The sequence below is a fragment of the Talpa europaea genome (assembly GCF_964194135.1).
Source record: "Talpa europaea genome assembly, chromosome: 12".
Lineage (NCBI taxonomy): Eukaryota > Metazoa > Chordata > Mammalia > Eulipotyphla > Talpidae > Talpa > Talpa europaea.
The window spans coordinates 56552455-56578152 of NC_140079.1; the positions used below are offsets into that span (position 1 = coordinate 56552455).

The 25698-nt window shown below is 40.5% G+C and overlaps 1 protein-coding gene across 3 annotated transcripts in view; it reads right to left on the minus strand.

Moving 5' to 3' along the window:
- Positions 1–5166: 5166 nt before the first annotated feature.
- RASAL2 (RAS protein activator like 2) overlaps positions 5167–25698 on the minus strand; it is a gene marked incomplete at both ends in the record, with an annotated part of 312747 nt that continues 292215 nt past the window's right edge. For all 3 annotated transcript variants that reach the window (XM_084249590.1, XM_084249589.1, XM_084249588.1), the window contains 5 exons: positions 5167–5331; positions 10653–10740; positions 11916–12118; positions 14072–14206; positions 24681–25542. In XM_084249590.1, the coding sequence (XP_084105716.1) occupies positions 5167–5331; positions 10653–10740; positions 11916–12118; positions 14072–14206; positions 24681–25542 (1453 nt within the window). The remainder of the gene's footprint in view (positions 5332–10652; positions 10741–11915; positions 12119–14071; positions 14207–24680; positions 25543–25698) is intronic.

Genomic DNA, 25698 nt, shown 5'->3' on the forward strand with positions numbered 1-25698 from the left:
ATCAAATTTAGAAGGTAAATTCCTCACAGGTGTGACTCGGGTTAATGTGCTGCTGTCAGTTTGCGTTAATTTTAATGTAACTAGGAAATGTCTAAGCACCAGTCAACATTTAACCTTTCCTATTTTAATCAGCATTGCTGTGGGACAGTGGTCATTGAATTAATAAGTATTTGAAACTTCTGGTGAACTGGGAATTGAAATTTTTCCCTTAGGAGTTTAGAAATGACATAAATATGATATTTATACATAAATATTTGTACCCCCCCATCAAACTTTGGAGGCCTCTAAAACACAGCTTCTGTAGAAATCTCCCTACAATAACAGATAAATATGGTTTCAAGTCCCAAGTTAAAAAAATTTCCTAGAGAAAAACAAGGACATTTGAGTGAAAAGTTAAGAACTGAGTAGGAAATTAAATTAAAACACCCGCTCAAATGTGGACAGAACCCACCCACCACTCTGCTTTCTCCTTGGGTGGCTCACCATATTTCCAAATCTTGCTGGGCTGGTACCTGAGGATGAACTGATCAGAAACCAAAGCTACTTTCTGGATCCTACTTGCAGATCAGTGATATTCAACTTGCTTTCTATGACCCCTCCATGGCATCAGTAACGATATCTAGGGACTTGAGACAAAGTCAAACCAAACCAATTTCAAGTAATCTTAACATATATACATATAACACATATGGTACATTTTAAAGAGGAAAGAACCACTTTTATAAAACCTAACAAATATGAGCATAGAATCTAAAATACTCAAGAAAGTATGGGAATCACTGCTCTAATAAACTGAATTAACATTCAGAAAGAGGAAGCCCCAGGAATCATGAGTTTGGTGTGGTTGTGCATGTGTTGTCCACAGAAACTGCCTTTCCATATGTATTATCTGTGTACTTTAAGAGCAGGCAAAGGACATCTTTCTGTTTCCTTGAGCCTTTGAGCTACTGAGAACAGCTGCTATATATTAGTCTCCTTTTGGATCATGCATCTTTCCCAGGTTCTTTCACTCCTGAAGATATTTATTTTATCTCATGCAAATTTCATCACTTTGTCCTTCCTAAACTCAAGAGCATTCATAACTGGGTCATGGGAACAAGAGAATGCTTCTAGAACTAACAACAATCACTCAAACATGAAAAGAGATTCTATTTAAAATTCAACACTTCAACATATCTTGCTTAAAAGAAACCCCAACCTAGTAAAATAGGTCCTTTCAATGGACATGTTGATAAAAGCAAAAGTATCCCAAATTCTTGACCCCCAGGCAGAGGGGCTGGGAAGGCAACTATTTGCTGCTGAGGCAAGCAAGAGCTTTCACTACTGGCCAGGAAAAGTGGAAAGGAATGGAAAAGAGGCCTTTTGGCTTTCCACAATTCGTAGGAGAAGGTATTCTCAAAAGGCGTAGCTGGAAATGCTCTGAAGCTGTAGTATGGGCTCTGGAGCTGATAAGTCAGGCTCAGGGTACAAGTCTAGTCTGGGGTCAAGCTTAGGGCTCAGGATCACAGAGCATTTATGCAATCCTCAAAAGGATTCCTTCCCAGAGCTCAGTCCCACAAAGAGCCTTCTCTGGTACTCCAAACTTGGTAACTGTAACTCAGTCTAGATGGAAGACAAAAGAAGTACTAATACAAACTCACTTGCTGGCAATGGTTTTGCTCTAGCACTTTCAAACCATAACTGCTTCCTCTCCAGTGCACCTGGGAGGACAGTGAAAGCCAAGTGTCAGAGAACTAGATTCATAAAGACTGTAAACAGACTAAGATCTGTAAAGCTTTATATCAAAATCAAGCTAATTCTCAAGGCCTACAGCAGTTGCAGACAAGAAATCCAAGCTTTTTCTTCACTGTCCAACACCGTTACAGGGGAAGGTGGGAACAGACCAGAGAAAGCTAATTCTGACAAACTTGATACCAACTTGAAAAAAAAGCAAAAAGCCATGGCAGCATAATTGTTTTATTTTACTACCCTTCTCTTTCCAACACAGGGCTCCAGACCCAACAACCTTGGTGATACCACCAGGAGCACAGTTAAGTGCTCAAGTGATGTTAGTTAGCTTGTTATAATCTCCCCTTTGCATGGCTTATAGTGCTGAGACTTAGGGAACAGGATAACCTGATGAAAAATAGAACTCTTTTTTGCTGCTTCCACCCAGAAAGCTTATTGCTCCAGTGATATGAAAGGGGAATATGAAGCTCTTTTCCTAAATCCTACCAACATTGTCTTTCTACATGGCCACGGCTGGTTGTCAGTTAGATAAACACTTTGCAATCATTTCACCTGGATTCCAAATTCCACTCAACCTATGTCCATGCTGTAGCTTACAACGTGGTGACGTGTTGGGTGGAAGAAGGAATGTGAGACATGGCTATCTCAGTCCACCTGCTTTTCTTCAATCACTCAACTCCTCCCAGCAAAACAGGTATGCACCTACAGAAACTGAGTAAGTACCAATTAAGCTATACCTCTGTAAACATCATCAACTATTGAGGCCTTTTTTTTGTACTTAAAAAAACTCTCAAAATAAATTCCATGAATTGCAGTGTTCACTAAAGCAATACTCAGAAAAATATGTAGACAGGAGCAGGCTCAAAGGAAAATCTAAAACTTAACAACTGGCAATAATTCTGAACTTGTATCTTTTTTTTCCCCTCTTTGTCCAAGATAACCTGATAATAGAGGGCTGCGTAATTTTCCCAAACATCTTGGGTATTTAATTTTCCAAAGCAGGTATCCCATGAGGAACTCTCACAACACAACAAGATGTCTTGCATCTATCAAAAACATTTTGACTTTTTGTGTCTCTCCCAAGGCCCTGATAGAGGTAAGTTTATCAGTTCTCTGAAATTCCAAAACTCAATGCAGGACATGATCCACATTACATACTTAAGTCACTGAAATGGACAATTCTTTACCAGGTTCTCTAGGGCATGATTGAAGGCTTTTATAGAGAATGAATTAAACACGGCTAGAGCCAAGAATAGCCACAACCAAGGACATATCCACGCTTACATTCCTTCCCCCTACTTCAGAATTGGTAAATTTTTTTTTTCTATTAAAATAAGTGATTTGACCACAGAGTGTCCTCAGCTTGGAGGGAAGAGATAAGAATTTGTAAAATAACTACCAACGGTCAAGAAAATATATAAGTAGCCAAACATTTGGGCAAGAAGGCCACAGCTCAGATAAGCACAAGGGGCAGCTCGTGTTTTAGATCTTGACTGGCAGAAAGAGGGAGTATTATAATAGCTTGTGGGCCATGGTGAGGCTGCTGACATCCCATCTGAGAGAGAGCAGCACTCAGGGGGAAGGACACAAGCCTGGGCCTGCATCATCGTAAAAGGGAGTCTCTCTGGGCTTGAAGTCTCTCTGGGCTTCACTCAAAAGAGGATGCAATAAATGTTCTCTTGTCCTTTGTAAATATTCTGTTCTGTGGCGACAACTCAACTTCATACTTACGGCTTCCTCAGGTCTTTTTGTTTTTTTCTCTCTCCTTTCCTTTTAAAAAATTTCCTTGAAGTTCATAAATTAAAATAAACATCATTAACTTATTTAAGAAATGTGGCTTTCTCAATATAAACAACTGCTTAGATCTTAAAGAGAGTCAAAACCCTTCCAACACTGCCATCTGACAGCATAGAAGGAGTGGACTTTTTCCATTTGTGCTGTTCTATGTACACATGTGAGTATATATGTATATATATATATATGTATATATAATGTCTGTTTAACATGTAACATCCCATAAGGATAAGGATAAGGAAGAAAACACTTCACACTTCTGGAAAAAAAAAAAAGGAAATAAATTCACTCCCATGACTTTTCTTGTACGACGATGAAGTCAAAAACCATGATGGGTAGACTGGGTAATTATGGCCAAATCTACTAAGAGCATGGAATGGGCTGTCCTCACACTTTCAGTTTTCTTTATTTTCATAGGAGTGATTTCACTTTTAAGAGAGCAACGTTTCAGATTTGGATTTCCTTTCCAAATTTTACTGAGAGGACTAGTGGGAGAAGCAATTTAAAAATTAAAGATTGAGATAAAATTACCCTGCCCAGAGAATTGCTAGTACAATGGATATAATCTTTATTCCCAAATAAAAGTTATAACTTACAAATATAAAAAAACAATTTTTAATAGGAAATTTCCAGAGATTCCTGCTATGGTATGGTTAGCCCTTTTCTGTGTGGAAGAAAGGGTGTTTGTTTAGATGGCTGGGGACAGCGTGCTGGAATAACCTCTCCAGGGGAAGGTAACCCTGTTGGTGATGACTGGCCCTAGCGTGGAGAGGAAGGACAGAGGCGGTGTGAGGGTGGAGATGGTATGCAGAGACACATTTATAGTTTTGTAAACTCTAAAGAGGAAAATAAGCACACCCTTTATCACAACTGGGGTGAAAAAAAAAAGCCCCTTATCTAAAATGGAAAATTCCCATCTGCTATAGACAGAAGGAAATAAACATCAACAGGAGTTCAACAGAAATTACTCCTAAAGTCCAATTTTGATACAACAGCTCTTATCCGTGTCCTTTGAAAAAGTATGTTCCCACATCGGATTAGTTGTCCACCCAGAACCAGCCTTGGGAGATCAATGGGATAAATTCTGCTTGGATCTTGGGATTTCATGTTTTCCTAAGGGGCAAGGGAACCAGGGTGGGGTTTTTCAATGGGCAGATGAATCCCTGAACAATTCCTCCTGACGATGTCCTATTGCACTCCCTGTGCTCCTATCACACAGACACTTGGTCTCTAACTACTAAACCCTGGGCCCATTCTCACTCACACACAGTTCCTACTTTTCCTCCTCTAACAACTGCAGTGCTTTCAACAAGAGGAAAACAATAATAAAAATAGCAATAATTAAAAAGGTAATCTACATTATTAACTTCCTTTTGGTATATTACAGTGGTATTTTCTGTACATGGCCCAGAACTAAGTTCCCTATGTACACAGAGACATGGGGGGAAGCATCGACCTTGAAGTCTCAGCCTTATGCCCTGAAAGACAAAAGTTCCTTTCTTCATTCAAGAGTTTCTCGCCACACTGCTGTGTTGAAGTAGCAAACATTCTGTAAACCTGGTGGGGTAGGGTAAGGGCAGGGGATAGGAGAGCGGGGACATTTCCTTCTGTCTCCTCCCACAGTCTGTCTATCCACGAAGCCCGTCAGCAGCTGCTGTTTTTGAATTCACCATTCTCCGTGATGGAAAGCTTGGTGGGGTTGGTGGGGGAGATGCCATTGCGGACCTGCATGCTGTACCGCTCCTTCACTTGGGTCAGCGCGCTCATCAGTCTGGTGTTGGCAGAATCCAGGGACACGATCCGTTTTTCCTACAACACACCAATCATGGCTTTATTCAGGTAACATGCAGAAAATCGCCCCTTCATACTCTTTCTTTACCGAGTGACTGCTCTAATGCTTTCTGTCAAACAGCAGTATGCGTGATGCTTCCCAGACAAATGGAACGTCTCTGCCTCTTTCTGCACACGGGTCCAGTCTGGCTTCCGGAGCCCAGCAGGGCTCTGTTTGCTCTTTTAACTTTCAGCATAGTAGGTTTGTTATTAACAATCCCTTGGGACACTAGGAGGTCATGTAAAATGACACCATGTGTTACTTCCAACTAGGCAACAGAGGTGTCAAGCTACCTTACTGCAGTAAATTCTTTTGGTCAATATGAAAACACGGAAATACGGTGGCAAAGAAAGAAGCACCAGAGGTTTCATTTCACACAGGAGAAGTGCACGTGATCTATGGGTTCTCAGTCCCCAAAGAGGGCACATCAATCAATCACATTTGGAAAGAAGGCACATTGTGCTCAAAACTAAAACAATACATGGTGGCAGTTTATAGTCACCAACAAAGTGAGGATGCAACAGCAAGGGGTGGGGGAAGCAGCCACAAGCTCAGACCAAGGAATTATTTGAATACGGGGAGGGAGATGTGCCGAAGGGGGATGCCATAAACAAAACACATGAAAACAAACAGAGAACACAAGCTCCTTGACTCATTCCAGCTCAGAGTTACTCCGGGGAAGCTACCCAAGGAGGAGACTGCTTTCATTTTAATTTTGAGTATCTGAAAAAAAAAAAAAATGCTTTTGAACCAATGTTTTGCAACCAAAGATTGTTGAATCTCCCCTCCAAAAAAAGTGGGGGGGGGGGGAGGGCCAAAAATTGACAATCTGAAGGAAAGCAGGTTCATCTAAATAAAAAAAGAGATCATCCCATCAAGATAATATTGGTCTCACAAAGATTAGGCAAACCCTAATCTTAGCTTCATCAGCTAAGTCACTCAGAACCTTCCCAATATGAAGTTATTTTTCAGGGAATAGTTAAGCCCAAGAAGGACCATCTAACCCATGCCCATGAAGCTAAAAAAGAAAATAGCATGTGAGGAACAATCCTCAAAGCCAACAGGAGCTTTCCTATCCTGGGTTTTTTCATCAGTCCAAGGAAAGCATGGTAAGGCTTAATCACTGCAGGTTCAGAGGGGACTAGGAGGACAGGGGCTCTGATGCTGCGCCTTGCCCTCAAAGCAATGGCTCTGCACCATCATTGAGCAGTGATTCCCCTCAGTCACTTTGTTCTGCTGGGAAACATGCCCCTGGAGGATGCAGAGAGGTCACTGCTCAGGGGAGAATTCAGGTAAAAGCAGATACAGCAATGAGCAATACTTCCCTTTAATCTCTGACTTTGGGAATGGGGCTGGGACCTGGAGAAGCAGTGCTGGTGGTTATAGTTTCAAAAGCATGAACGAAAATGAGCTCACACTTGTTATCATTTACAAAAAGTCTTCCTTTCCTGATGGAGAACTCAGTGGTAAGATACACAAAATCAGCATTATTAACTCACCATTCATCTGTTAAAAGATACCTTTTACTTTGGGAAGGTAACTTGTTTTAAAGAGAAGCAAAGCTTAAAAAAAGATCTGCAAGTCTTTAAAAAATAATTTAAAAAATTATAGCCAATGGGGGGCTTACTGGAGATAGTAATTGTAGATCTTTAAAAAGCTAATAGATAAGAATTGGTGAGCGGTTACTAGAAAAGAGATGTTTCCTCGCCATGTTTAGGAATGCTCTCTAAACAGAAAAATTGGTAAGTTCTGAAATTATTTAAAAAAAAGAAAAGATAATTTAGTATTAGGATAAATTATAAGGTCCCAAATACTAAGGAATTCAGGATTGTTTAGGTTTCATAAAAAATATGCATTCACAAAAAATTATTTAATTTTTAAAGGATCAAAAAGAAGGCTAAGAATGATCGTAATTATTTGCCGTCTGTAAGAAAAACAACTGAAGCCAAGCAAACCCCCCTACTGAACAGTGATATTTTCCAAATGAAGAAACTCCCTTTTGTCATCCCCCCCACTGCCAACCTCTCAAAATAAAACAAAAAATAATCAAATAGGGACTTCGGAAAGTCAACTTCAGTTGGCAAAAGGTACTCTCCTATTTTGATTCTGCCTGGATTGAAAGGCAAAACAATCTAGTTCATGCCTGACAGAAAGGATTTCAAGTGTGGGGAGCAGGAGCTGGAATGTGTAGGAGGCCAGTGCACTGGGCCAGGGCTGGGAACTGCTCAGCTAGAGAACGGACAGGTTTACTTGCCTGTTTGAATAATCTCATCTCCATTTATGACCTGTAATTTAACACAGCGGAGATATCACTTGCAACAGTAACTAGGCAGCTGCTTTGCTTCTCAAAGGAAGAAGCCCTTCTCTGTTCTCCATCTGAGACACATGGAGGGATGCTAGGGGGTGGGAGGTGGCACCTGGACTGATGGTTAAGAAATAGTCCTGTGGCACCATCAGCAGGACCCCATAGCTCTGCTACAAGGCCCAGGGAAGGTGATTCTGCCCACATCAGTGGAACACTCATCTCTCCCAGCTCCAGCTAGAAAGCATGAACTGACTCTAGGAGATAAAGAGGCTAAGTTGAGGGATGAGCTTTTTCTACAGGGCACAGGACTGTTGCGAGAGATGAAAATTGCTTACTAGGCACCTGGCTGTAGTGTTTTGGAAAAGGCAGATCTCAACTCTAGTTTAAAGAAAGCAACTGTATTCTTTATTCTTCTGTATTTCTGAAGTTATTTTTCACTACCAGTGATCCCAAGGCAGATGTCAGGGACATCAAAACATGGGTTACCTCGTTGGGAGGCTCTCAACTCCAAATATACCTTCATCTTATTGAATGATACTAGAGGGTTGCTCTGCTCCCTCAAACATTTAAGACCTAAGATTTGTCCTTACAAGGGAAAGGATCTGATACAAAAAGTTATTCACTACAAAGGATGCCAAAGGATATTCAAGTCATTTGCTATAATAAGATTTCAATGTTTCAGTAAGATGACAGCTGGAGCTGGGAAACCTTCCTTTTAAGGAGACTATAATTTTCTAAAAAAACCCCTATCTTTGGTGTTTATGATTTGTGCTATGCATGGTGCATTGGATTTCAAAATGAGGTACAGAAGATCCTCCAATAATTTTTTAGGGATCTAGAGTGGGCCTCTGGCAGAATAATTTATTATACAGTAATGTCTATGTTTGAATAAGTAGTTTGTCCTAGTTAGTCAATCTTGATATGATATGATTCATTAGTTGAGAGTGACTCTTGTAGGGGAGTGGTCAGTAAGGAACCACTGGAAATTGATCTTCATAGGTTTATTTATTATTTACTTATGTAAGTAAATAATTTATATGGAAGATGCCTCTGGTTCCACCAATACAGTTTAGGGAATCAAATCATTTGAAAACCACTGCCTTAAAGTTTAGACCCAAAATGGTGTCTAGTTTAGCCAGACCACAAATCTGATACTGGATAATTCTTTGAGGGAATGCTGATACCCTCTGGGTTAACAGAGAGAATGTCCTTACTTTACAGACTTTTGAGTCCTGGTAAATCAGATTTTTCCTCCCTTGCTTTCCCTCCTGTGACTATGAGGGCTGCTTCACACACCTCAGTCACCTCGCAGTTGGTACCAAAATAGGGTAGGGATGGATTTGGAATCTTCTGAAACTAATGATGATGCTGTCTTGACAGGCACCAGGAAGCAAACATTGTAGACACTAGACATACCCAAGCTCCCTTTGCTTAAGATGGACAGTTTTAGACTTGCTGAAATTATTTAAAGGTTCTGCTTTTATTTCGTTAGAACCAAAATCTCTCTTGGTATCGTTATTAAAAGGACTCTTAGTATTTTTTATTGTTAATTTGGAAATCCAAAAGTGAATACTTATCAACAACTAGTTTCCCTGACTAAATTGCCTTATTTATCCAGGTTGATTCTCTTAGGACTTGAATGATTTTTTAAAGTATGTATAGCGACATGGACTTGTATCTGTTACCCTTTTCTCACCCTATTTGGGGACACAGAGAAAGGTTTAAAAAAGGACTTAGTAAGGTAATTACAGTGATATTTCTTCTTCTGATTCTCAGGAGTTCTAAATATCCTGAATCTATAGAGTTCAGGAGTCCAATATATTCTGCTCTGCCAATGACAGAGCACCATGACTCCCACTCAACGTCCAAGTCCAGAGTGTCTAAAGGAGTCGGAAGCCCATGAAGCACTCTTCCTATCGCTAAGCTTTCAACCTCACTCCCAATTCCTCTGAAGGATAACCCCCCTCCCACATTAACCCTGTAAGGAAACTAGACTAGAGGTCTAAGTGCATGTTTAAGAACATAGGGGATTCCAACATAACATGATGACTGGCTAATAGGCAGAGAAGAAAGTAGAGCAGAGAGTCTTTGCACCCATCTTTATTTCATAGCTTAGGTATATGGTATGATATTTAGTGAGGAGGGATGCAAACCTGGATGGCTTGTCTCAGGGAGGTGATACATTCAGTAGCTAAACTGGCCACATCAATACTGCCCCTGCTCTTGTTATTTGTCTCTAAGATATATAACCATATTGTGCATTGGTAAAAGTAATTAGAAACATTTCCTGCCTCCTGAATTGACTCTGATCATTGACATGTCCCCATGAGCTGCTCTTGATAGTCATCACCCCATCAGTGTCCCAGGTATAAACTACATTTGAGCGGGGGGGCCCAGGTTTTAATTTCATCAACATTTTCTTGTTTTGAGTTCCATCAAAAGAGGCTCTCTCTAAGCACAGTGCCAACAAAGAAGGGCAGCCAAGAGAATTCCAAGCATCACTGCCAAACCCTGAAACCAAAAGAATAACATGGAAAGATACCTTCTACAGCCCTGTCTTCCCCATAGTTCCCCTACTATCTGGGGCTAGAGGCTGATGGCACAGTGGACGTGACTGACAAGACCGTGAACATCACAGCCAAGCAATGGTCAGTGGAGGTCACAAGCCAGACACATGCAGTGTACTTTTCACAGTTACCCTTTCAGAAAAAGTCCTCCTTTCCATGAGGAAAGAAGTAAACCCCATCATGCACTAGGTTTAGATTTGTCAAGCAACTGCACTAAGCACACTAATACTTTGCTGGTTTAACAGACTTGTCACCAGTAAGTAAAGGAAAAATAATAGAGGTCACATCTTAATCTTTAAAAGTTAATGCCTAAAGTTTTCCAATGACTCGATTTCCAGTAGGTGCCCTAGCATTTGCAAAGGGTGGGAAGTCAGGGAATAGCAGTTATGACAAACAAGTGTGTTCTACTAGATCCAAACCTGCTTACCTGGGCATCAATTATTTTCTGCTTTGCATCAATAACTGCTTGCATCTCGGCATGATCCTTTTTCAATTCTTCTTCCACAGCCATTAGCCTAGAATGGGGCAGGAAGGAGATAGCAACATCTTCAAAGAGAGAGCTAGCTAATGCAGGGAAGGAACTCAAAACTCAATGTAGGTCAGTATTTCTACTGCCTCCCAAGAAAACATCTGTGGCAGAATCCCCTGCATTTCCATCCCCTTTGGAACAGTACTTCCATAATCACCTCCTGCCTCTCCTCCATCAGATCTCTCCTCAATACAACCTGTTTCACCTTAAAATATCAAATTGACCAACAAAAACAAATAACCCTTTTAATCTCAAGTTACCTTGTAACAGCTATCTACCCTTGCTCCCTGCCCCCCAGAACAACTGTTTAATAAAAGATACTCTATACTTACTGGGTCTGCTTTCTTTCTCATCCACTATTCACATCTTCACCATTTGATGTTTAATTCTCTGAACCTGTTCTAAAATTACCTCCACACTCCTAAAACAATAAGCCTTTTCTGTTTTCAATTTACTTGACCTGCACAAAGCCACTGGACAAAAGAATTGTCAAATGATAATACTGGAGCAGAGTCCTTATGAGCTTGGACTCTGCAGGTTCATAGTCTGGCTTCAAATCCTGCCTATACCACTTGGGCAAGTGACTTAATGAGTTTGTTGGCCTGTTTCTCTATTTGTAAAATGAGGATAATAATGCCTATTTCAAAGGTTGGCATTAAACAAATTATTATTACTAGATTAAACAAATTATTATTGTAAAGTACTTAGGAAAGGACTTGCTTGGAGTAAACATGCTCCCTCAGGCTCCCTCAGGCTCCCTTAGTATCCTTAACACTCTCGGTTCTTTGGTGCTGAAGAAAGCCAACAGAACTTCCTTCCACATCTCTGGACTCACTAGCTAAGTTAGTCCTGGACCGGATATAACAACTAAAATGTTGCAGACCCAGTTCTCTACTATTTCTCAAGTAACTCACTAAGTTTTTACTTTTTCTAATTGCTATGAGGAAAGGAAAACAGACTACTTCTATCTTCCAAGGAAGTGCACGCAGGCCTCACATTTAGAAAATTTTAAGAGGGATAGCCAGTCTCACATTTGTACCAAGTGCCAAAAGCATATATGGAGTTGAAAATGGCTCTTGCTGCCATTCCTTTAGAACTCTTTATCACCTTCTCACTTCCTTGTACCCAGAAGTTGCCCACACCACCACATGATCCTCAAACCTGCTGATGATGCTCTTCATCTGGCTGTCTTTCTCCTCCTGCTGCCTACGCAGCCGCTCCTCACTGTCCTCCAACCGGGCCTTGTACTCCAGCAGCAGCTTCTGCATCTGCTGCTCCTGCACCAGCAGCCGGCGTTCATACTCCTCCAGCCGCCTGCTGGACACCCTCAGGCGCTCCTTCAGCTTTGTGATTTCCTGTTCATACTAGAGCAGAGGAGAAGAGGCAGCAAAGACAAGGAGAGAAAACTCGAGTTACACTGGTTTTAAAAATAGGTGAGTTGCTTTTTCTGTGAAGAAACCCTAAGTAATGCAGCTGGAGGTTGTCTGATCTGCCATTCCATATGCTGCCAATGTTCTTTAAAATTATCAACAGGCATAATGTTAAGGGAGCTCTGCCCACCTCCTAAAATTACATATTTAATCTTAACTTGGCATTCCAAATATATATTTTTGTCTCTCTCTCCACATTAAACTACCAGTTGCTGCAAGTCACATCCAATCTGTGATTATATCAAATGGGAGCAAGAAAAAAAAGATCAAACACTCAGAAACCTGACAAATCACTTAAAATAAGCCAAAGCCAGTTGTCTACAAGAGAAAATTTCTGTATCATCATCTGCACTGTAGGATTTCTGACATATCTTGGTTCATCAATCTGCCACTCCTTCACTCTACCTGAAGCCTTTTAAAGAACAGGCAACATTAATGTTAAGCCACTAACTCAAAAATAGAATTTTAGGGGAGAGCAGGCTATTGCTGTTTTCCCATACCTAGGAAATATTCAGGTCACAAGCACAAAGCAAAGACCTACAAGCTCTCCAAGGATGATTAATATTGCTGTTTGGCCCATTTTCATGATGTGGTTCATTGCCCAATTTGGTACTGCTTGCAGGAACATATGTTTGTTTTCTCACTAAAGTTTTATATAAATTTATATAAACTAACACTTCATAAGAAATTTTCACTAAAGTTTTATATAATTTAATGGCTACAGGGCCCTTTCTTGTACTGAAGTGGCTGTATTTGGGGCCTGAGTACTAGAATGTCAATTTTTCTAGGTGGAAAGAAAAGTATTAGCTTTTTTTGTGATGGGATCCTTAAGTCCATTAGGAATTAATGACAAATTTGTATGCTGCTTTGTAAAATGCAGTCTATTTTCACATTATCTCATTTAATTGACAACTTGACAGCTAGCTTCTGCTTATCCAACACCATGGTCCCAAACTGCACCTGTTAATCCAGCAAGTGAAAAATGACAATTTTTATGACAGTTTGAAGAGGTAGAGTGTATCAATAAGCAGAGTTTAGGTTTGTACTGATAAGTAGAAGTGTCTTATCTGGTTATTAATAAAATGAGGTAATGCCATACATAATGTCAAAGTTCCTGCTTGATAATAGTTTTTGATGTCAATTTTACGTTTTATAAAAATAAATGAAACAAGAGTGCCTTTTAAAACATATCTATAGGGCTAGAAGTTCTTTATTCAGAAAAGGCAACAACGAAAAAGACAAAATACTAAGACATAGGAAGGAAGTCTAGTTCAAGGATAATTGTGGTCTTGGTTGAAGACTATCAATTACTTTTTTAAAAAGATTTATTTATTTGTACAAGAACTAGGGTACAAGCCAGAGGTGTGGGGGTGAGAAGATTCACCAGAGACAGAATGGGGAAGAGAACAGGCAGACTGACTGAAATACACTGCTGAGGGGAGCAGTGGGCGAGTCAGGAGAGGTCTGCTACACCATGTGGGTAGCTCCCTGGCCAGGGATCGAACTCGTGCTGCACTGGCTGTGGATAGCTTCATAGGTTGCGTCTTAACCCCTTGCATCACCAGGGAGGCCCTCAATTATTTTTTAAAAACATTAAATATTCATCCAAAATAACAAGAAATGAATAGCAAAGTATTCTTCAAATTTGGCCAACTTACATAAACAGAATTAGAGCTAGAGCTACCCCTCCTCCCTCAGCTTGATGAATGTTTCCTGTTTATTTTCACATATAGACATGGCTGAGCTTTTATACAGATATATAGATGATGGTTAATACAAGAGGTGGAGCTGAAGTTGGAGGGAGAGATTATGCTCTTGGGCTAGGCAACTTTTTGGTGGCCTATCACTGTCGGAGTTATATGTCACAAAAGACAGATTAGGTTCTACCTTTTCAGCATGCTTGGCTTCATCTTGATTTTGTTCAGTTTCTTCCACATCCTCTTCATACTGCCCATTGTTCAGAACCCAAGCTGCTGTCCTCTCTACTGGGGACATTGTGGCAGAGTCCACAGGTGACTGAATCTGCATCAGAAACACTTATTAGCATTTCCCAAAATACCTCACCCACTATGTTTCACAAAGAGAAGTATTCTTAGAAGACATAACTTTTTCATCAACACTATCCAGCCTAAGAAATATTTTATGAATGCCAGGGTTGGGTGGGGAAATAAATCATTGGTATAAAAATAAACTATTCTGAATATCTGTTAGACTGCATCACACCCAAGAAACCCCCATTTTTACCCTCCAAAGACAGCCATAATTATTCATCTGTCCAGTAGTTCAAATTACCTAATAAAATTACAATGACAGAAAGGGGAAAGAAAACACAACTTAATGATTGATTGCTCAGTTAAGGGCATGTCTGTTTCACCCAGAGATGATCAGGAACAAGGAACTAATTAATGCTGAATTAATGCTGAACAAATTCAAAAGACAGCTATTTATATATCATAAAACCAACTTCTTAGTTTTCACATTAATAGTTTAGAGAAAAGTAAGTGTAATTGTTCATTTTTATAGAGCATTGACTTCTTGATGGATTAAGACCACACTCAGAAGTTCTGTATTTTAGAACTGTTTCTTTTCTTTTTTAAAAGATTTATTTTTATTTATTTAGGCAAGGAAGAACTGGGGTATAGGCCACAGGTGTGTGTGTGGGGGGGTAAGAGGACTCACCAAAGACAGAGAAGCAGAACAGGCAGATCTACTGAAATACACTGTTGAGGGGGAGCAGCAGGCAAGACAGGAGAGGAAAAGGGGAAATGGGGAGGTTCCAGATTCCTTGCCCCTACCCCTCCAAGGGAGGGTAGAGCTGAGCAGCTTTTATCTTGATTTTGATTTTACTCTTTTGTTCCCAGACTTGTCTGGCTGTTTCTGACCCTTTTCTATGGGTCCCTGCTGGAATGTGCCCTAGACTTGTGGCAGGCTTTTGGGTCTTCTTTTGGGCCAATCCTGTTTGGGTGGACATTTACCCATGCTGAGATGGGTAACTTCGGGTGCTTGATTTGGAAATTATATTCTTTGTTTTTTCTGTATGGCACACTAATTGTATGTAAGTTCTTCCATTAAAGGTCTATATATTTTGTCTTGATGTAGTGGATGACAGAACCTATTTAGAGCAGGTAGGTTTGGGGGTTCTGGGGTGCACCTCTCCCTGCCCTGTAACAAAGTCTGTTGCGCCATGTGGATTAGCTCCCTAATGGGGATGGAACTCAAGCAGCAGTGGCTGGCAATAGCTTGATAGCACTAAGATTTTAACACTTGCACCACCAGGGAGGCCCAAGAAGAGTTTCTTGATGGAACACAGGATCAATACAAGGAAGACTGGATAGTCTAAGAGATATTTCTATTTGATTAGGATAGCTAGCTAAACTGCCCTTTCCAAGCAATTAAGAATTCAGTTTCAAGAATTCTGTAAGGCAATAAGAATTCTTGCCTTGAGTAGCTATTCTGTTGTTTAAATTAAATTACTTAATCTGTTAAATACTCTTCCTATCTACTGAAAAGAGACACTACCACTATCACCATCATCTTCTGTTCTGGCCATCTTCTAGGGAGTCGTAAAGATTGACTAAGATAATGTATATGAAAGGCCTTTGGAAAATACAGAGTACTACTGAGCTTAGATGTTATTATTAGAATATTTCACTGAACATTACTATTATGTTAGAGCACTGGACATTAGTGCTTTCTCCACAAGGAAGTTGTGCTGGAAATGCACAATATCCTCACCACCACCTCCTATCTCCTCCAACCCTGGTCTGCCTGAAGGATGAAGGAAGGAATAAACTTTGTGAGTTAGTCTTCTATTTTGAGGACCAATACTTTATAGATCTCATAATTGAACAGAATTTTCTCTCTCATGCAGAGCAGTATACATCATTCTGGAATAGTACACATTTAAACTCTAAATAAATAGAAATTTTAGAACAAAATGCATTTGCTGACTTTGAGTCTTAGAAAAACTAGATCAAAAGATTCATGCAGAAACTAACACATTACCAAAAATTGGCTGGGAGAGACTTCAAAAAATATATATACAGAGGGTACTTCTTAAAGGTTTGAAGAACCTGGTTTTGGTTGATTTACAAATACATCACACTATATATCAACAAAAAGTGGCTGCATGCCTGAGGCACCCACAATTGTGAATGAATTTCTAGAAATTCTTTCCTTAAAACCATTCTCTCCATTGTATAAAGAAACATGTAAACATGTCTTAAACTGCAGTACCCTCAGTTCTTCAAAGCTCATCTCCATCTCTACTAGTTGTATTTCTTACACTTCATTCATGTATCACTTTCATTATCTTTGTTACAGCTTATCTCTGATATATTACTATCTTTTTTTAATTAAAGATTTATTATTCATTTATGCATACAAGAACTGTGCACAGTCCAGAGATGCAGGGCAGGGTGGTGGTGAGAGGATTCACCAGAGACAGAGCGAGGAACAGAACAGGCAGACTGGGGCCTCACTGGTGGCACAGGGATTAAAGACAGTGCTATCAAGCTATCCCTATCCACTGCAGCACAAGTTCTATCCCGGCCAGGTAGGAAGCAACCCATATGGTGCAGCAGACCTCTCCTGTCGTGCCCGCTGCTCCCCTCAGCAGTGTGTTTCAGTAGATCTGCCTGTTTTGCTTCCCCAGTCTCCCTGGTGAATCCTCTCACCCCCTGTACGTCTAGCTTGTACCCCAATTCTTATATGCATAAATAAAATAAATCTTTAAGGAATAAAAAAAGAACAGGCAGACTGACTGAAATACACTGCTAAGGGGAGCAGTGGGCAAGGCAGGAGAGGTCTCCTACGCTGTGTGGGTAGCTCCCTGGCTGGCCAGGGATTGAACTCGTGCTGCAGAGGCTGCGGGACAGCTTCATAGCTCTGTGCTTAACCCCTTGCACCACCAGGGAGTCACTATTACTATCTTTTTAAACCAACTTTTCCAGTTAGCTAAATTCTTATGCTAAATAATACCAGTAAAATCATGTTTGATGTTATATATATCTTCTTTATTGATACACATTTATATTAATAGTTATATTTTTTCTTTTCCCTTTTAAAAAGTTATCTTTTCCTAATATGTGTTAAAATAATTACATGATTAATTAAATAAATATTCTGTATACTGAGTATCACACTTTGGGAGCAATGGCCTACTATAGGAATCAGTATCATCTATAAAAGGAAGATAATAATTATGGACCTCCCTGGTGGTGCAAGTGGTTAAGATGCAACCTCCAGAGTTGTCTGCAGCTACTGTAGCACGAGTTCAATCCCAGCCAGGGAGCTGACCCACATGGCGCAGCAGACCTCTCCTGGCTGGTCCTCTGCTCCCCTCAGCAGTGTATTTCAGTCAATCTGCCTGTTCTGTTCCTCACTCTGTCTCTGGTGAATCCTCACAACCCCCGCATCTCTGGCCTGTACCCCAGCTCTTATGCGCATAAATAAATAAATAAATAAATCTTTTAAAAAAAGGAAGATAATAATTACATGAAAAGTTATTACAAGAAACAAATGAGTGAGCATCAAAAGCACTTGGTAGACTTCCAGTTTCTCTCTCTCTCTCTCTCTCCCCCCCTCCTTTCAACCTCCCTCTCTCTTTCTTCCTCCCTCCATCTACTGGGTTTTATTTAATTTTCTTCTTTTTTAAAGAATTATTTATTTATGCACGCAAGAGCTGGAGTACAGGCCAGAGATGTGGGGGGTGAGAGGATTCACCAGAGACAGAGTGGGGAACAGAACAGGCAGACTGAATGAAACACACTGCTAAGGGAAGCAGTGGATGAGACAGGAGAGGTCTGCTGCGCCATGTGGGTTGCTCCCTTGGTGGTCGGGGATCGAACTCATGCTGCAGAGGCTGCAGATTGCTTCATAGTGTGGTGTTTAGCCCCTTGCACCACCAGGGAGGCCCATCTACTGGATTTTAAAGGCAGAGCACAAAAAATTATTTTAGTGTTGGTAATGAAAACTAATAAAGGGGTTTAGGTTATTATTTGATACATGTATACCTGAAAGGCAAAAAAGAATGTGCCCTGGGTCATAAAAATTAATATAAAGTCAATGTTTAGGGAGACAAATGCTTTTCAAATTTTACAATATTATTACTTTAGCACAGTGCGCAGAGGAAAACTGCTTTTCTGTGAAACCAGAATTTTCTATTCAATTACTGTTTGAAATAAAGATACTAAAACTAGTAACAAGTTGACTATTTGGTATTTATTACTTCAAGGCCGCTAACTCAAATAGGTTTCTGCTTTATATAGTTAACAAGATGCGATTTCACTGAACCTTCTTTCCCTGTGATTTGTTATTGATAACTATTTTATTGAGGGCTTTTAAATGCAATGCAAACTAATGGAATTCCTCAGAACACACCAAGGAGGATCTTAACTCCTAAAAGCTTATTAAAAACAACAACAGAAATCCTGGGGCAATCTAGGTTTTAATTGTTAAGTGAGAAGCCCTAAAAACAAAGTACTAACCATTATTAGTCAGAAGGACTAACAATGTCCAATGAATTAGGTAAGACTGTACAATCAGAACTGGCATTTGGGCCTGCTCTTATTTTACTGGTTGAATCTGATTTTCAGTCACTTCCTAATATACAGCAGCACACTGCATGGCATATGGTAGGTCAGTGACTGTTGAAAAAAATACATCAGACCAATTATAACTATTGTTTGTATTCATGATACAGTCTTTACATACTTATAAAAAGATGGGAAAGTAATATTGAACAAATCAAATATAGTTATTGTGCTAGATTGGAAGAGACTAGAGATAATTTTGTTTCAAAGTTATTTTTTATTATAACATGGTCTTCATATGAGATAATTATATGTCTCAGACATATTCTCTATTGGTCTTATGTGTGTTGGTCTTATTTCCCAGTTAGGTTGCCAATGCTTGAGGGACTGTAACATATATAATTTTTTGCATGGTAGTGCCTAGTTAAATGAATAATACATGTGCAACAAAATATTACTTGTTTATCAATATTCTGGATTCTCTTTGGAATTCATTGCTAAAGGATAATTTATTACTTAGAGAAGGATACTTGGTGTTTTTCCTCTAATCCTCTGGAAGTGTTTCAAAGGCTTTTCCTCAATGCTGATTCCATCTTTATAAGCTGGATAGGTAACCAAATTTATTACCTGTACTTTATAAAAGTAAAAGAATTTGAGAAAAGAGGTTGGTAAGTGGTTCATATCCAATCTTGCTTAGCTATAGCCTTAGGAAGGGTGTTTATATTCACTGACTTTCAAAAGGATTGTAACAGGGTGGTCCCCAGGAAAGGGGGAGGTTCCAGGTTCCCTGCCCTACCCAAATGGAGGGTGGAGCTGAGAAGGGAGAGAAGAAGCTGAAGAGGAGACTGAGGAAGGAAGCAGGATGGAGCCAGAAGGAGACCTGGAGGAGGTGCATGGAGCCTAGAGACACGTGAAGAAACTGCGCTTGTCTTTTGGTCGTGGACTGGGTGACACAGATGTGGGTGAGAACCGTGGGGAGGTGACAATGGTGGTTTTTGTCTTGATTTTGATTTTGCTCCTTTCCTTCCAGACTTGTCTGGTTATTTCTGATCCTTTTCTGTGGGTCCCCACTGGAAGATGCTTTAGACTTGTGGCAGGCTTTGAGGTCTTGCTCTGGGCCAATCCCATTTGGATGGACTTTTACCTATGAGGAGATGGGTAACTTTGGGTGCTTGATTTAGAAACTATATTCTTTGCCTTTCTTGCATTGTTTCCTAATTGTATTAAAGTTCCTTCCCATTAAAGTCTCATATGTTTTGTGTTGATGTGGCGGATGGCAGAACCCATTTAGAATAGGCAGGTCCACGGGTTTTGGGTTGCCCTCTCCCTGCCCTGTAACAGGATCATTAAAGAAAATGAAGTGTGAAAAGAAAAAGGAACAGGAATTCCCATTAGGAATTTCTCTCTTTTGAGTGTCCGGTTTCTCTGGGAAAAAGAACAATGCTTTAGGGCAAAAGGGTCCAACAGCAGTTTTACTGACCCAACAGTTAGTCATAGCTTGGCTGTGCTGAGGACAATTGAGGACAATTCTGTTCCCTGTTCCTTGCTAGTATTTACAAGCTATAAACAAGACTTGTTGGTTTCGGTTCTTTATAGTCTGAAATATTCAGGTTCCTATATCTGAATAATATGTGTGATAGCAACACCAAAGAAAAGGTTAAGTAAATTATTAAGTAAATGCTAAGCGTCCTTGAAGAAGTTAATTAGGAGGGTTCAACAAACCCAAATGTGAAAACTGTAGCACCATTCCAATAGGCCTGCCAAATACCTACCTTCAAAGACCCTCTTCAAATTTAAATTTCTAAGGTTAGGTAACATGCTGAATCTAACAACTCATATATTGTAAGTAATGTAAAGAAAACTCAAAATGTGAGGCCAGAGAACGTGATACATGAAAACAAAATTGTAAAACTGTATACCTGAAATTTACACAGTGCCTTAAACCAATGTTACCACAATAAAACACACAGAAAAGAAAATGGAGAGGAAAATGAAAAAAAAAAAAAATCCAAAAAGAGACTGAAATGTGTAAAGAAGATCGGGACAATTTCCTAAGAAACAATTCTCTGTAACTTGTTTCACTAGGATTTTACTTATTTCCTCCTCACTAGATGAAGCAGACTGAAGCCAGTCACACTGCCAGCAATGGCTGCGCCTTTGTGCTAAGATACAAATGGAATTTGCATGGGACAAAGCTACCGATAATTACAGTCGCCTACAGAATAATTCCCACAAAGAAATCCTCTAGTTTTGGGGAGAGAAGAATTCCCAACACAATTTGCAATTAAAATATGTAAAGGAATTTGCCTTAAAAATGTGCTGATTATACAGAACTTCAGAAGCAGCATGGGCAATGTGAAAAGCAAGCAAAAAACAGAAAATTAAGGGAAAAATTAAAATAAGTCAAGAAGAATAAACCTCCTGCACAGAAAGTCAGTTTAGAAAAACCAGAAACTTGAGCAAAGTACAATGACGGCACCCAAAACACATAAATAAAGATGAATAGTTAAAATTTGGCTAGGACATCTACTCATAGTTGTGGCTCATCATGTGAGAAATCTTTATTTCTATTTTTCCTTTATTGAGGTAACATTGGTTACAACACTTCATATGATTTAGGGGAATAGGTTCACACCTCCTCAGATGTATGTTAACACCCTTCCCCCATCATCCAAGCACTGATAGTCCTTTATTCTAGCCCACTGTGCCCCCTCCCCTCCTTTGTTCCAACCTATCCCCCCTCCCCCAGTAGCCTCACTTCTGGTTGCTTGGAGACTGTATGCATTTCCACCTCTATCCATCTAGCCTTCTAGTCACTCAAAGGCATGTGTACCAAGCTTTATAGTTTCCTACAGGAGAAATACTAAGAATGACAACTGGTTCTGTTAGGGGGAAAAGGCGGTCCCAAAGCAAATTCCATACAGGCTTTGTGGACTCCACCCCCACCCCAGGTCAAAGCCAAAGACACTGGGAACTCCAAATCCCATCACCACCAAAGGGAAGGTGGCTGGAACCTGAGGGTGGGGTTAAGCAGCCAGGTGGATACAAAAGGCAGACACGTGGGCTTTGGGGGGGCTCTCCATTTTTGGGCTCTCGGCCAGCTCTGAGAGGGACTTTGGGTTTCCAGGTCATCGGATCGGGTAGGACGCATTAAAGACTTTATTTCCCTATTTTCTCCCTGAGTTGTACATTTTCCTTATTTCCTTTCCTCTTGTAAATAAACCTTTTATTAACCCTTTTGCATCTGTCTGTAGTAGAGTATTCATAAGTCTCTTTAAAGCGCGCGGGTGAGGACCCACAGCCAGGAACCTGTTTAATATCGGGGCTGCTCTATAACAGTTCCAGACAATCACATAAAAAGCCTTTTTAATTTATAGTATTAATAAACAATCAGTCTGAGTCGCAGGCCCTGGGAATTGAGAACTACCTGACACCAGAGTAATGGGCAGTAAGTATAAGTAGAAGAAAAAAATTTAATTCCTCTTTTCTGTCTAGAGCTGGACCTAAGTCAATTTCTGAAAAGTAGGTGAAGGGTGCTTTCCTGTCCCTCTCTGCCAATCTGGCAAACGTCTCTAACTTGCTACCTCAACCTCAGGGCCTTCAGGTTTGCATCCACCAAATATTCCATCTTAAAATTGCTTATTTTTTCATCTCTTCCCTGTAAGCGCATTAATATTCTGAAAGCAGTTGATCTCAACTAGATGTTAACATAAAAGCAATATATGGAAACTAATTCAAACTAAGGTATGACTGATAGCATCCTAACATACCAGTTAAATGGATATAGATGAGATAAAAAGAAAAGTATCTCAATATGTATCTTCTTTTCACTTTTCTTTAAATAAAAATGCTTATTAAGTCAAATGAATTGGTGAAAACTCAGAGACTATTAACAAAATAAAAATGAAAAATTTAAGGCTGAAAAAAGGTTTATTTCTTAAAAAAGAATGACTAGCTAGGAGTTGTGCCCCAGAAACCTGTTAGTGATAATGTTAGGGGGAAAAGGATGTCCCAAAGCAAATTCCATATAGGCTTTGTGGACTCCACCCCCACCCCAGGTCAAAGCCAAAGACACTGGGAACTCCAAATCCCATCACCACCAAAGGGAAGGTGGCTGGGACCTGAGGGTGGGGTTAAGCAGCCAGGTGGATACAAAAGGCAGACACGTGGGCTTTGGGGGGCTCCCCATTTTGGCTCTCCACCAGCTCGCAGCGTCCGGCCAGCTCTGAGAGTGACTTTGGGTTTCCAGGTCGTCGGATCGGGTAGGACGCATTAAAGACTTTATTTCCTGGGCCTCCCCGGTGGCGCAACGGTTGAGCGCTGGGTTGCGAAGCTGCCCGCGGCCTCTGCGGCGCCGGTTCGATCCCCGGCTGCTCCCCGGCCACCGGAGGAGGGTCCCACATGGCGTGCAGACCTCTCCTGCCGCCCGCTGCTCCCCTCAGCAGTGTACTTCGGTCCTTCTGCCTGCTCTGCTCCCCGCTCTGGCTCTGGTGAATTCTCTCACCCTCCCACACTTCTGACTGTACCCAGTGCATGTATAAACAAAAACAAACAAACAAACCAGCAAACAAATAAATAAAGCATGCCTCTATATAAAAAAAAAAAATAATAATAATAAAGACTTTATTTCCCTATTTTCTCCCTGAGTTGTACATTTTCCTTATTTCTTTTTCTCTTGTAAATAAACCTTTTATTAACCCTTTTGTGTGTGTCTGTAGTAGAGTATTCATAAGTCCCTTTAAAGCGCGCAGGCGAGGACCCACAGCCAGGAACCCGTTTAATATCGGGGTTGCTCTATAACAATAAAAGCTAGGTTATGCACACTTTTCATTCCTTCCACTACTTCTGTATTTAGGATTATGTAAATGTTCTAATTTTTGTTAAAACTATCAGTGTAGGGGTAAGGGTCTCTGATTATAACAAAGTGGAGGCAGAAGCAAACAAATCATTAAATACCCACCTTAAAAATGCAAATATATTAAAAAGCTAGATTGGGGTTTTACTGCAGTTTTTTCAAAAGGAATTGTCACTGAACCCTTGTAATCACAAAGTTCTGTAGTGCTTATAAGTAGATTAGGTTTCAAACGTTTCCTAGGAAAAAAGTCTTTTTTTTTTAGATGAAAGTAAGATGTATCTATACATATATATATAAAACACACACACACATTCATAAAGTTATATGTTTGTTTCAATCATAAAGTATGCATTGGTGTCTCAAAATTTAATCTGTAAAAAAGAAATGATTAAATTATTGGGAAACCTTAGCCAAAAAAAAAAAGTTTTGGAAATCTTCTATTAAGATTACTTGTGAGACAAACTGGGTTTGCCCATGTAAATAGTACTACAAGAGATTTTTTAAATGTTTAGAATGTTTGTCAACCACCTGTGTTTCTGTCTTTTTACCATTTGCCTTTATCTTGCCTCTACAGATGTTCAGTTGTTTATTTTTCTAACCATTTCCAGGAAAAGACCCATGGGAGTTGGTATTTCCAGAGGGAGCTGGGGGATGGAGTAAAGAGCAGTTTTGTTAAGCTCTTGGCTTAGAATGCAAAAGTTTATTCCAGAAGTGCAAGAAAAAATAAATTGATGATTAATGATTAGTGATTCCAAAGTATATTCTAGCTGATCTGGCCTCTAGAATTCAAGGTTTGTTTCTAATTAATTATTCAAGACTATGCATCTGCTCTTAGTGGAAACTGAGGCTGTAGCTGCTGCTGGCAGAGCAGGAAAGGCCCTACCTGGTTGTTAGAGAGTGTCCTAAGGGAAATGAATCAGACTATGCTTGCTTTGCAGCCTTACCTAACCAGAAGCCTCCCACACATTTTATTAGCTCTTCCCTTTTCAAGGCTGCAGAATATATTTTTAAGTAGAATCCTTGGTAGCAACTGGATTTCTTAATGATTTATATATAAAGAACAAGTACTTTGTTGGACCAAGTAGAAGCCTCTGGCACTCACCCTTACCTGCTGTGTCTGCTGTCTCTGGATGGCTCTCACTTTGGGAACAGGGCTCTCTCTGGAGGATGAAGACTGCTGCCGGGACCGACTCCCATTCTGCACAGGTTCAGCCACCAGGGCTGCAGATGCCACGGACATGCTCCCGGTGCTACGTAAGGAAGCACTGTGTGGCAAGGATGGCGGGGCTTTGGCTCGGGCACCTAACCCAGCCTGGTCCACTTTTCGGATTTGAGCCTGTCCAGTACTATTTTGCCGTGGCAGGGCAAGAGGTATGTGTCTGTCTGGCACAGTGTGCCGTCTGGAGAAGTCCTCACTCTGAGTGCTACGTTTGGTAAAATCTTCCATGCTGCTATTGCTGGGTCCACTGAGCTTGAAGTCTTCACTATTACTTTGGCTTCGGGAACTGGCAGTGCTTAAGTTCTCCAAACTCGAATCCACAGAGGCCTTTGGCATTGTTGGAATTGGGTTATTGAGGTGATAGACCGGGTTCTGGAATGACAAGGGCTGGAGAGTTCCTGGCTGGCTCAAGGCTGGATGCAAGGGCCTTCTCACTTGGGGTGCACTCTGGGGAGTGCTCTGGGTTTCCCGCAGTTGTTTGATGCTCGCCACCTGGGTTATGGAAAGCTGGCTTCCAGTCAAGCGCATAGGCACATCGAGCATGACAGATGCATGCTCCACTTGAGCAGCATGAGTGTCCTGAAGGTCCATGAGAGAGATGCTCCGACCATTCGGAAGGCTACTTTCCTTTTCATCCTTTTCAGAGTAAGTCATACTTTGGGAGGAGGCTTGCTGAACCAGCAATAATGTTTTCCCTCTGAAATAGCTATCTGTGTTGTCTTGGCTTGGAGATTTCAGTTTATGCAAATCACTGTGGAAAAGGAATGACCCTTAATTACTCTTGAGGCAAATTCAGCAGTTAAGATTCCTTAGGCTTATGAACTCTTCTGAGGGCTCACAGGCTCAATGTGGATAGTTACATCTGTTTCTAAACTCAGATTTCATCACTACAATTCTTAGGATCCAA